General features: G+C 38.8%; 1 protein-coding gene and 1 non-coding gene across 3 annotated transcripts in view; one reads left to right on the top strand and one right to left on the bottom strand.

The window, feature by feature from the left end:
* The window catches only part of GIPC2 (GIPC PDZ domain containing family member 2), an 87,144-nt gene that overhangs the window by 43,305 nt on the left and 30,790 nt on the right, over window positions 1-13,049 (bottom strand). For both annotated transcript variants that reach the window (XM_024734670.1, XM_024734669.1), the window contains exon 3: window positions 4,556-4,736. In XM_024734670.1, coding sequence (XP_024590438.1) covers window positions 4,556-4,736 — 181 coding nt within the window. The remainder of the gene's footprint in view (window positions 1-4,555; window positions 4,737-13,049) is intronic.
* On the top strand, window positions 9,471-9,577 carry LOC112392811 (U6 spliceosomal RNA). Its single transcript, XR_003001755.1, has one exon. It is a non-coding gene; the product is annotated as a U6 spliceosomal RNA (small nuclear RNA).

The following is a 13,049-nucleotide window of genomic DNA, read 5'->3' as shown; positions in this document are numbered from 1 at the left end:
TGCCTAAACCCCTTCAGTGGTTCTCCACTGTCCACTCTTTATCTATATACATAAGGCCCTTGATAATTTGGTGCCCACTGACTCTTGGGCTTTGTCTCTTGCCACACCACAACCTATAACCTCTATTCCAGTCACACCCACATACATCATATTCTAAGATATATGATACTGCTTCATGCTTCTGCACCTTTGTTTATTTTATTCCTACTCCCTAGGACAACCTTCCCTGATTCGTTCCTTGAGTAAGCCTCTTAGGATTCAGCTCAAACTCCTTCTCCAGGAAGCTTTTCCTAAACTCCTTGGTTGGTTTGCTGTATCCCACTTTTAGACCTCCAGTACATTCTATCACCTCTAACACCCTTTATTGAAATTTTTTCATATCCATCTCTTCTCACTAGACATGAGTTTTTCAGTAGTTGTGGCTTGCAGGCTCTAGAGGGCAAGCTCAGTAGTTGTGGCACACAGGCTTAGTTGCTCCGCGGCGTGTGGGATCTTCCCGGACCAGGGATTGAACCCGTGTCCCCTGCACTGGCAGGCGGACTCTTAACCACTGTGCCACCAGGGAAGTCCCTAGACATGCAGTTCTTGAAGGCAAGAACTGGATCTTATTTATGGAATACCAAGTATGTAGTATGGTGATGGGACACAGTAGTTTCTTGGTGAACAGTGACTCTTATCCCAACAACTAGCACCCTAAGACCAGTATATACTAATTACTCAAATATTCATTGAACGAAAACATATTGGTAAGTTCTTGCCATCTGCCCAAGGCCAAAGGACTGCTAAGACACCCAACCTATACCTTCTGTATTGTCAGGAAGTCCAAGATCTACTGCCATAGTCAAAGAACTTGCAGTATATTTTCTTTTTTTGCTTCTTGGCCTCTGTATTAGTTTCCTGGGGCTGCCATAACAAAGGACCACATGGCTTAAACAACAAAAACTTATTTTCCTACAGTTATGGGGGCTAGACGTCTGTTACCAGGGTTACTTTCTTCTGAGGGCTCTCTCCTTGGCTTGCAGTTGGCTGTCTTCATGTTCACAAGGCATTCGCCTCCTACATGTCTCCATGTCCAATTTTTCTCTTCTTGTAAATACATCAGTCATATTGGACTAGGGGGCCACCCTAATGACCTCATTTTAACTTAGTTACCTCTTTGAAGATCCTATCTCCAAATACTGTCACATTTTGAGGTACTGGAGATTAGGACTTCAACATACAAATTTTAGGGGGACACAATTCAGTCCATAACAGCTTCCTACTAGACTGTGAGCTTCTCAAGAGGCAGGAGCTATAACTTAGTCTTTCTTTCTTAGTATCTGCTAGGCATAGCAGAGTACCTGGAACACAGCAAATTCTCAAATTATTTGTGGGATACATAAATGAAGGACCTTCAAGGAGTGTAGTCCCAATCTATGGAGTGAGGTCCCTTCCAAATTTGGTGGCCAGCACCAAGAAGAATATGGCTTTAGCCTTTCCCTGAAAGAAAGTTAGATACTGTCATGGTCTCCAGATAGCCCACTGCCAAACAGCCATCTATATAGCACCCAAAACTTAGTAGAATAATAAAATCCTTAAGACTAGACACCCAAAGCCAGTTGACAATACCCTCCTCCCTCCAGACTCATTCTGATACACCAGACTGACAGCATCATGCATGGATAGAGTCAGATTCAAAGTCAAGAGAAAACAAACACTTCTCTACCTAAAGAACAAGATGTAAAAGCTTAGAGAAATGGTTAAATGGACATCTGTCTTTTCCTACCCAAAAGGAAACTTCCTCCCCTTCACTGTTCTGTGTGATTTTGGTGGGCCTGTCAATTATGTAGTCTGCCTTCCCCACTATCAAGACAGACACACGACCTAATAAGTACTCCCCTCCCAGGAATTTGAATCCTAAGTGGGGTAACATGAAGACAGGAAATAACTGGAGGGAGTCAATTAAGCCAGTACCATGAAGAGTTCCTTGTTCACACATCCCTGAAACAGCCTCAGTTCCTACCTTTCCAAGACTTGATTGAACTTTCTTTGTTTCTGAGACCTACTTGATAGTCTTTCCCAAAAATGTCTTTTCCTTAAATTAGATAGTGCTTATTCTGTAGCTCTCAAAGAATCTTGACACATATAGTGGCCCCTAGAAGTGGAGTGTGGATAGTGGTGGATGTAAAATATGGAAATAAAACAGGCAGTACGGATTCCCTCATCAGCGGTTAAGAAGTTGTGTTCATCATACCTGCTATGCCAGCACAAAGCAGCCAACTACATTATTCCCTCCTATATTTTGGGACACAGTCCACATGCCTCCCCAGGCTAAATCTTTGGGAAGCTGATAGGAAAATCTCAAGATACTGGAGTGTGTGGCTACTTCTGACAGCTTTTGGTTAAGTCCAAGAAATGACTTAGGCTATCTTGGCTGAAGCTACATGAATGCAAAGAAGAGAATTCTGCCTCATGTAGACTGGCCCTTTCTCCTGGTAGGAATCCATGATGACAGAGTCAGATCATGAAGGACTTTAAATTTGAATCAATGAAAATGCTAGAAAAACACAGGAAGGAAGGAAACATAGCAAAAGATAAGATTGGGATGGAGAGAATGGGGCCAAGACTGGTCCCCCAAGTACCTCCTGATATATATTCCCTCCCTGGCAAAAGAGCTAAGTGCTGGAATAAGGCCACAGGGTAAGGAACAAGCTAGCATTGCCTTTATCCTAGAGTCAAAAAGATAGGCACCAAAATTAAGGGCTGAAGGGTGGGAAGAGAAGCAAGGCCTACTTCTAAGAGAAATCCCCGGACTAGGGCCCAGAGGCAAACCTTGATCTACAGAGTGAAAAATGCATATAGACCAGCAGGTGTTACATTGAGTTAAGCTGCCATTGAAACCATGGAAAATAAAAACTTGTCATTGCCCCAAAATCAATCTCCAGGTATCCTAACTCATACCACCAGAATGTGAGCTGCCTGAAATAATATACCCCCATTAGGAAAATCCTTTTCAAATTTGTCCATGGAATTCATATGAAGCAAAAGAGCAGGTTCAGCCATCGCAGACACATAAGGCAGTGAAGTACACCAACCGTCCATACATGTATCTCAAATATTGAAGGAAAAAAATCTAATCATGGAGCAATAATAGATAAATACAATGACCCCTGTAACATCCAAGACTATTACCAACCTAACGTCCAAGTTAAGGTGTACCAGCAACTTTCTACAAAAAAACACAGGGACCACACAATTTATATGCAGACAAGGAAAAACAGGAAGAGATCGACTCTGGAAAACAGATTCTATGGTAGAAATAAATGTAGAAAGAAATTATATTTCTTGAGCTGTACTAAGAGAATAATTTTGATTTACAAACAGTCTAAATCAGATACTGTTTATCTCAAACTGCCTACATCCTATCAGTTTATATGCTGTGATACCTGGGAAGTTGGTTACCAAATAAAGCCATTTCAAAAGGGGTTGCTGGATAGAACTCTGCGTGATGGCCCACCTTCCTCTGTGGGAAGTGAGCTCAGATGCTGTGATGTACCATGCGGAACCACGGTATCTGCGGCAGTGGTTCCTAGAATGGTCCCTCCAGGAGCACTACTGGCATAAGGCATCCTTTTCTCACATCTTCTTGGAACTCTGTCACCCACAAGCAATACCACCTGCACTGCATTTCTAGTAAATGGCACAGAATCGCTCGGAAGCAGAGAAAGTGTTTCAATTTCGTATGGCTAGGATCTGCCCCTTACTTGCTTAGGGTGGGGAAATGTAATTGCCCAGACCCAGTGCATTCACTCATCATTGTCATTAACTGCCCTGAGAAAAGCCATTAGAGACAAACTATAAGGAATATTTATGTTTTGTGAGCAAAGGAAAGAACATAAGGTGGGTGGAGTCACAGATGAGCAAGGGCGGGCTGAGAATGATTCTGCTGAAGGTATTTTAACACCGATGAACACTAGGCCATCATTTGGCTTATTAAAATAGTTCTGGGTAGTGAGAGAGAAGCTGGCACATTTTCCTGTAGATGAGATAGCCCTAGGGGTTTGAACAGCAGTTGGAACACAGCTGCCATGGCTAAAACCAAGCAAGTACAGATGTCACACCAAAGTAGAAGCAATTTCATACCATTCCACACTGCCAAGTTTAAAATGCCAATGGAGGAAAAGTATTGAAGGAAGTCTTTAAAATAGACCAAATAACTACTTTAAATACCAATTCTGTATGTAACTAAAATTTTTGCTGTTGAGGTCCATAAGTGACAGATACCACCGTTTAGAGAGCTCAGTCAAAAATCTCCCTGCTCGGCAAGATGAACGCAATACAAGGTGCTGTTCTTCAAGCTTGGAGCAAATTGAGTCACTATACATGACACTTTATAACTCCAAAATGTCTTTTTAAGAAAATGTCCTTCTAGGTAATCTTTTTCTCCTTCAATGGTTGTTTTCCTTATAAGTAGAGCTTATCTATCACTTCCTATGTTCTTAACTGATATACAAAAGCACATGGCACCATATCGCAGTACTCATTTCCCTGAGAAAGATAAACCAAACCGACTTACCAAAGGCCTTCTTAGGTTCTATTAACTTCAAGGTAAAGAGTTCCTCTTTTTTTAATTCCTTTAACTTCTTAGCAACATCAAAGTGACGCCACCCAAGGATAGTTTCTCCATTGATGGCTTCAATGTGATCCCCCACACAGATTGTTTTAACTGAGTCAACTATGCTGCCATCTTTAATTCTCTGAAAGAAAATGAAGGGTAATACTTAATATAAAATAGCACTGTGTAACATGACTTATCATGCTCTTGAGACATTACATACAATACACTGACACATCAACAAGGCAGTTTAGTGTTCAGTTAAAGACAGAAGCCCAAACAACAAAGACCACCATCCTACTCCCAACCATTCTCCTTTATCATTCAGAATTCAGCTTCCATCACAGTCACCACCTCCTCTGAGTAGCTTTTCCTGACACCTCCCAGCCCACTCCAAGACTAGGTAAGGTGCCACTCTCATGTAGTACTTTCTGCTACATAAGTTGAGCTCTAAGCTAGATACTTTACATTCGCCATCTCAATTAATTTTAACAAACTTTATGAGAGTCTCATGTCTCGATCAGAAGATCAAGGAATTTGCCAAGTTCAACAAACCATACTGCAATTGTTCATTTATCTCTCAGTCTCCACTACTGAACTGTAATATCCTTGGGGACAGAGATGGTCTTCTTCACCACTGCCCTGTGCCTAGCACAACATCTGCACAGAAAAGCCCCTCCATAAATGATTGTTGAATCATTTCAACATGAGGCCCGTTACATCAGAATAAAGCTTGAGCTTTTTCTACCAGCTACAGTTTTTTAAACCTTAGTTACAAACACAAGACAAGAATTGGTAGTTAAGAATATTGATACTTGGGCTTCCCTGGTGGCGCAGTGGTTGAGAGTCCGCCTGCCAATGCAGGGGACACGGGTTCGTGCCCCGGTCCGGGAAGATCCCACATGCTGTTCCAAAAAAAAAAAAAAAAAAAAAAAGAATATTGATACTTAAGAGACAGGTGTGGTTACCAGTTGTGGAGCCAATGAGAAGGATGTTATACCATCACTTTTCATTCATATATTTTAGGTGAGGAGAACTTAGGACCCAAGGAGAAACATCAAATTGGTCTTTCCTAACTCTATCATAGGTATGTACAATATATCAGTAGCTCAGAGTTTCAGGATGAGGTGTAAGACTCCCTAACATAATCCTAAGAATTTCTGAAAAGATTTTAGGGACAGAAGCTCCAGAAAACTCTGCACAGGTAACAGCCCCACAGAGGACGTACAAATTCTTCAACAGTGGTGAGGAACACGGCAAAATGCAGGCCACAGTCTGCCTCGGGCATCACAAATCCTTTGTGAGAATGACAGGCTGGAAATATTAGGGGCTGCTGCTGTTGTGTAACTGAAGTGTGTGTATTCCCCACTCTTGCCAGGTGGAGTAACAACATCTTCTGAGGCAGCAGGGGATTGATTACTGCGTCCACGAGTTGAGAGACAAACCGATCTCAAGTACCCCAACATCTCCATAATACTGTCATAAGAAAAAACAAGTTGTAGAAGACTAACCTAGAAAGGTTGGGCATTTTTAATTTTTAAATTGTATTACAATATACCAAAACTTACAGTGGGTTTCTTTTTTACCCCCCCAATTTTAAGAACACTGATATGTTCATTGTAATAACTGTTAACAGGCTTTATGCAAATGACACAATAATGCTTATTCACACAGAGATTATTGTCATTACAGGTAGTTAATTTTAAAGGAAAAAACCCAGAAATTTCATAATCTAAGTGACAATGTTTTTTTAGTAAGTCCATATTTGACACAAAAACTAGAGAAACAAACAAGGGTAACAAACACTGTACTGAGTGGTAACAAACCACTCAGTACAACTGGAGTTTCCAAACTGTCATAGAAACATAAGTGAGATTAAACAAAAGACTAGAGTTTAAAGAAACAAAGGAAAAAAATGTAATATTCTGTCATCTAACCTTTCTTAAGTCACTAGAGAATATGAAAATCTATAACTGACTTTCTTCATTTTTATTCTAAGTTGTTTCTTGATACATTCTGAACCTATTTTTTCCTTTGATCAACTATACCATACAAATTTCAGTTCCACATATTTTTAGTTTAAGACTTACTGTTGTAATTTTATTAAAAATAAGCACTATATAAAACTAAATGAAAGACTTTAAAGACATGTATGAATCTTACCAGTAAATTAAATGGCAGAGTAACAGAAATCTAGGGTCACCAGGGCCTATGAGTAGCCACAGGTCACAAGAAAGGTGCCCAGAGAGAGGGAGGAAAGGCAATTACCAGAAGTCAGCAGGTAGCAAGGTGAGAATCCAGGTGGGCAAGAGAAAAGTCAAAGCATATGTAATCATCAGGGCCAGTGGATAAGAATCTGGGATGAAGAGAGAGGAAAATCAATATAAGAAACTTGGAGAAAGGCACCATAGGTGAACCAGATATAGAAGCAAAGTGGGAGAGACTGATGATATATTTTGTGGGTGACCTGAGCCTTAGCTTCCTAAATAGATAGAATAAAGAATGAGGTAGCAACTGAAACAAGTTTCTGCAATTTAATATACTTTAATAATCATACCATAACTTGATATAGATTAAGAATGTTGCTAAAAGTGCTACTCAGGCACAAAGGATCAGGAAGAAAAAAGAGGCATTAATTCTATATTTATATTTACTGAGTTACTTAATATCATTCTCTTAAATACTTAGAACTTTCTCTCATCTGGCTCTGGAGCTTGATGCTGCAAAATGTGAAGACAACATTAAATATTTTTTGGAAGGTAGGATTTACAATATTATTGAACTTAGAGGTTCCCAAATATTCCAGACTATTATATTAACTTCTATTAATTCATCCCATATAGCTACAAAATTCCATCTTCTCATCACAAATCAGCAGAACTCTAGGGTAGCATCCCACCATCCTCAAAGCCTTAAGCATTGACCCGAGGTTGTTTGAGCCGACGCTGCCCACATGGTCAGCAGCTCTGAGTCTCTGCTGCTGGCCCTCCAAACACTGTCCTCAAACCTTGTTCATAATAATAAACATGCAGATAACAATTGTAAATAGCTATTTCATTTAGTCCTAACAAGCCTGGGAGGGGAAATACTTAATATTCCTTTAGTGAATGAGGAAATCAAAGCACAGTGATGACATGGCTTAACCAAAATAACACAGCTAATAAATAAGAAAACTGGTTTTCAAAGAGAGGTGGTATAATTATGAGACATCATGCTCTTTCCTCAAAACACTCCCAATCAAACAGATCTAACTAACCCAAATGTCTGGTTAAGAAAGAAAGAAAGTCACATGAATAATTCAAGATCTTCTGACTCAAGACCAGAGTTTGGGGTTGTAGTTATCCAAGATGATCTATCACCTTGATAATCATTTTACGATACGTAAGTGTATCAAATCAATACATTGTACACCTTAAATTTACACCATGTTATATGTCAACTATACCTCAATAAAGCTGGAAAAAGGTGACCTATCACCTTTGAACTTTTTTTTTTTTTTTTTTACAAACGCCACCCTCCTACTTTACTTTTTCTTACCTCTACTAAAGCTGCTCTTCATCTATATCATGGCCTCCAGATCTCAAATATTACCTCTTTTCTCAGATCACCACTTCTATTCTTGCTTTACATGCCTCTTCTCAGAGATCCTAGCTTCCATCCCAGAACTGCCCCCGCCCCCGCCCGAGTCCCTTGATCTTGTACAATTATTAGTTCTGGATAAATAATCAAAATATTAGAAATATACGAGTACCATATTTCTCAAAGGATCATCCTAAAATGTGATTTAGTTCTAGTAAAGTAAAAGTATCCCAAATTATACAGATTTCTATAAGAAGATATTCTGAAAATGACAGTTCTGTGGTTATTTATGTTACTTCAATTCTAAATCAACTTAGGTTTTCATTTCTTAATTGCATAGTATAAGCCCTTATTTTTATTTTGAATCTAAAAGTATTCTCTTCTGTTAAACTAGGGAAAAGGAAACAACAGTTCAGAGGTCAAATCTGGCCTACCACTTGTTTTTATACGACCCATGAGTTATGAATGGTTTTACCTTTTTTAATGGTTGGGAAAAAATAAAAGAATATCTGTGACATGTGAAAATTATACAAAATTCAAATTACAGTATCCATAAATAAGATTTTACTAAAAGACATCTATGCTCATAGTTTAAGTATTGTATATAACTTCTGTGCTACAACGTTGAGTTGAGTAGCTGCAACAAAGACTGTATGATCCTAAAATTTAATGAAGCTTAAAATATTCACTACCTGGCCCTTTATAGAAAATGTATGCCAACTCTGGTCTTGAACTATTTTAGGAATTTGTAGAGTTTGTTGTAAGTATACTCTGATTTTTCTGATTATTTATATACATTTTCCTGGGAAATGTTAAGACTTGGGTACAAAAGTTATAAATGTTTAAGTCTGCTGTCTTTCCACCTGAAGAGGCTTATCGGTGAGAACCATGCGGTACTAGCAAATACATTTCTCTGCCATCGATCTCATCTCCTAATTATGTGATGATTTGTTGTTGTTGCTATTATTAAGGTATTAGCTATCAATTATAAGTACTATCAAACATTTCAGAGGTGTCATCAGTTTATACCCAAATAATCCTATAAAGTAGGTGCTAATATTCCATTTGAGAGAAGGCACAGAAATGACTTTAATGACTTGTCCAAGGTCACACAGCAAGTAAATAAATGGTTGAAGCAAGACCAAAAGCAGGCCTGATTCTAAAGCCCGTGGTCCTATACACCACACTGCCTTCCTAATCATTGACTCCTTCCTCCTCACCCTTGTCTGAATCCCCACTACACTGTCCTCTTACATCAACCTTCACTGACTTGCAGCCACTGCTAAAAGCATATCAAGTACTCATTTCAGCAGCACATACACTAAAATTGGAACCATACAGAGAAGATTAGCATTGTCCCCAAACAAGGGTGACATGCGAACTCTTGGAACATTACACTTTTTCTGCTTATCTTGGCAGAAAACACTGGAAGAGTGAGCCAGAAATTAACAAAATTGATTACTTTAAGGAGTGGGGAAAATGAGTAAATGGGGATCACAGAAGGTGTGACATCTCTGAATACATCTTTTATTGTAGTTTTAACTTTTGAAACCATTTTACATACTCAGAAAATTAAACCAACATGAGAGGAAAAACTCAAACTCAATTTGAAGAGAAGCAAATGGATTCAACAGTATTTCAAATGAATAAAAATCTTAGGGTTCGGGGGTTTTCCCTGGTGGCGCAGCGGTTGAGAGTCTGCCTGCCGATGCAGGGGACACGGGTTCGTGCCCGGGTCTGGGAAGATCCCACATGCCGCGGAGCGGCTGGGTCCGTGAGTCATGGCCGTTGAGCCTGCGCGTCTGGAGCCTGTGCTCCGCAACAGGAGAAGTCACAACAGTGAAAGGCCTGCATACCGCCAAAAAAAAATCATGGGGTGGGGGAAGGAGGGGCAAGTGAGAACCTATTCCAAGTTAACTCCTGAAGAGAATACTTTGTGTACATACATTTAAAGACAAAAATGCATAGAAATCTTGAACTCTTAATAGATTTTTCAGAGTACGAATACAGCAATTCTGAAACTATTTTATGTATATTGTAGAACTAAGGAAATAAGTAAATATTTCAATAATCTTGAAAGCAAATATTTTAGTGGGGAAGCCAAGGTAGAACTTTGTGGGGCAGGATTAGAATTGGAGGCATAATTATGAAATCATAATTCCTAAAATACATGTTTTCTAACCCTTTCTGTGGTAACTGAAAGGACCTAGAAACACTGACACTCAGGTAGCAATGAATGCATGCGACCAGCTTCAGATCTTGATTTTGAAATACCCATCCTCACTAAAAAAGAGAGCTCCTTGAAGAATGGTTGATTCCAAGCCTGGGGAAAAGAAGATAAAAGATGATCGTAGAACATCTTGTTGTACCAGAAAGGAAGGAATTGCTCAATAAAATAATGGGAGGCTGGTCAAAAGGATAAAGGAGCCAGCTGAAAAGGACTCCTGCAGGACAAATCTCAGGAAACTGGAGTATCAAAATAAATGATGGTAATGGACCCACTGAATAAGAAATTGACAACTAATAAGGACCTACTGTATAGCACAGGGAACTCTACTCAATACTCTGTAATGACCTACACTGGAAAAGAATCTAAAAGAGAGTAGATTTATGTATATGTATAACTGATTCATTTTGCTGTACAGCAGAAACTAACACAACATTGTATAATCAACTATACTCCAAAAAAATTAATTTAAAAATCATGTGTCCATTGCCAATAGATAATAAATAAGTGGAGTGCTTTATTATAATAGAACGTTTTAAAAATATATATAGGAAATGATGGAATTAGAAAGACCGCCATTTTGCAACCATTAAAGACCGAGTCAGGCAAGACTCATCAATAGATGCTAAGTGTGTGGGGTGCGACTAAGAGAACAAGATACATACATAATCTCAAAGTATCTCTCCACAAATTATTAATTACAAAGGAAAATATAACTTTGCAGTGAATAAGACTGGCAGCCACTACCTTACACAAGGGAAAAAATTAACATCATGAATAGTGAGACAAACCAATAAAATGCATCTTCTGAGGTAATACACTGAGAAGGACACAACATCACTTATCTAATTTTCCTGCCAAAAATGCATAATAACCGGTTTCACAACATAAAGAGACATCAGAAAAGTCCAAATTGAGGGATATTCTATAAAAGGCTGAGGAACTATTCAAGAGTAAAGATGACTAAAAAGACATGATAACTAAATGAAATACATGATCCTGTATTGGACTTATTCCAGGAAAAAAATGCATTACTAGGACAACTGATAAAATTGCAATATGGACATTAGATTAGTTTGACAGTATTGTATCGCTGTTAGGTTTTCTGAATTTCGTAATTGTACTGTAGGTATACTAAAGAGAATATCTGTTCTTAGAAACTACATTCTGAAGTATTACTGGATAAAGAGACATAATACATGCACTCCACTTTTTCCAATGGCTCAGGAAAGATTACATATATGTATATGTGTGTGTACATATACACACACATACATGTGTGTGTTTAAGAGAATAAAGCAAATGTGGCAAATGGTAAAACTTTTTTGAGTAAAGGGTATCGTGTGAGTTCTTTGTTATTACACTCTTTCAATAAGTCTGAAATCACGCCCTCCACAATTTTTAAAAAATCATATCAACCTTGTACACAGTATGATATTCATTTCTTTTCTAAGTTGAACTGTAAGTTGGAGGTTTGGCTTAGGCTCCACTTTCTCTTTGACACCATGTTCTCTGTCCCCACAGGGCTAGTGACTAGTAATCTGAGGCAGGCACATGTCTGAAGGGGCATAAAAAAATAGAAACACAAGCTCTGAACATCAGAGGCTAAGATCTAAAAAATCCATGCGTGTTTGCAAAACTTCCAAGCCCTTCCCTTGCAAAACTTCCAAGCCCTTCCCTGCTGACATTAGAATGGCATTGCTCCATGTACCTCATGTCCTGAGCTTCCCCCAGATAATCCCACATGACTTTCCCAACTCATGGATTTTCCATTTGGTCACCCACTCAACCTTCAGCAGAGTCATATCTTTTGCAGAGCTAAAAATAGCCATTCTATCAAGTGGGAAGTTAATTAAAGTACTATTTACAGTTAAGAAGATAACTTCCCTAAGGCTATTTTTTTCAATGATGACAATGCATCAGCAAATCAAGGATCTGGACCAAAAAAAGGCATGAAACTTTACCATTAATTCTAAGCTCAGTGGGTAGGATTGCCAGCTCTGGAGTCAGATCGCTTGGATTCAAATCCTGAATTTGTCCAGCTGCATTAACTCTGGGCAAGCTGCTTAACCCTCCCAAACCTGTTTCTACATCTGTAACAGTTGATAATAGTGCCTACCCAGAGATGAACCTCACAGACATGTTGAGCAAAAGCCAGAAACAGCAGAGTACATAATATGTGATTCCACTTGCATGAAGTTCAAGAACAAGCAAAACTATGGTGATAGAGGTCAAAATAGTGGCTACCTTGGAGGGGGAAGGGTACTGACCGAGAAGGAGCACAAGGGAGCCTTCTGGGTGAGGGAAATGAAATTTCCCTTACTCTTGGTGGTGTTTACACAGATCTGTAAACATTCGTTAAAGGTGTACATCTGTTACATCTCAACAAAAAAGTAATTAAAAAGAAAACATGATACCAAATGGAATTGTTGTGAGCATTAAAAAAAAAAAAATCCCACCACGTGAACAGTTCCCCATATTCACAGTTCCGCATCCATAGATTCAACCAACCCTGGACTGCATTACACTGTAATATTTACTATTGAAAAAAATCTGAGTGGACCCACACAGTTCAAACCTGTGTGGTTAAAGAGTCAACTGTATATGTTCAGATATTTTTGAAGAGCATTTTTTTTTTTTTTTTTTTTT

The sequence above is a fragment of the Neophocaena asiaeorientalis genome, unplaced genomic scaffold (assembly GCF_003031525.2).
Source record: "Neophocaena asiaeorientalis asiaeorientalis breed wild unplaced genomic scaffold, Neophocaena_asiaeorientalis_V1.1 scaffold15, whole genome shotgun sequence".
NCBI classification, from domain to species: Eukaryota; Metazoa; Chordata; class Mammalia; order Artiodactyla; family Phocoenidae; genus Neophocaena; species Neophocaena asiaeorientalis.
The sequence above is the reverse complement of the archived record's forward strand: the minus strand, read 5'-3'. Positions and strand labels throughout refer to the sequence as shown.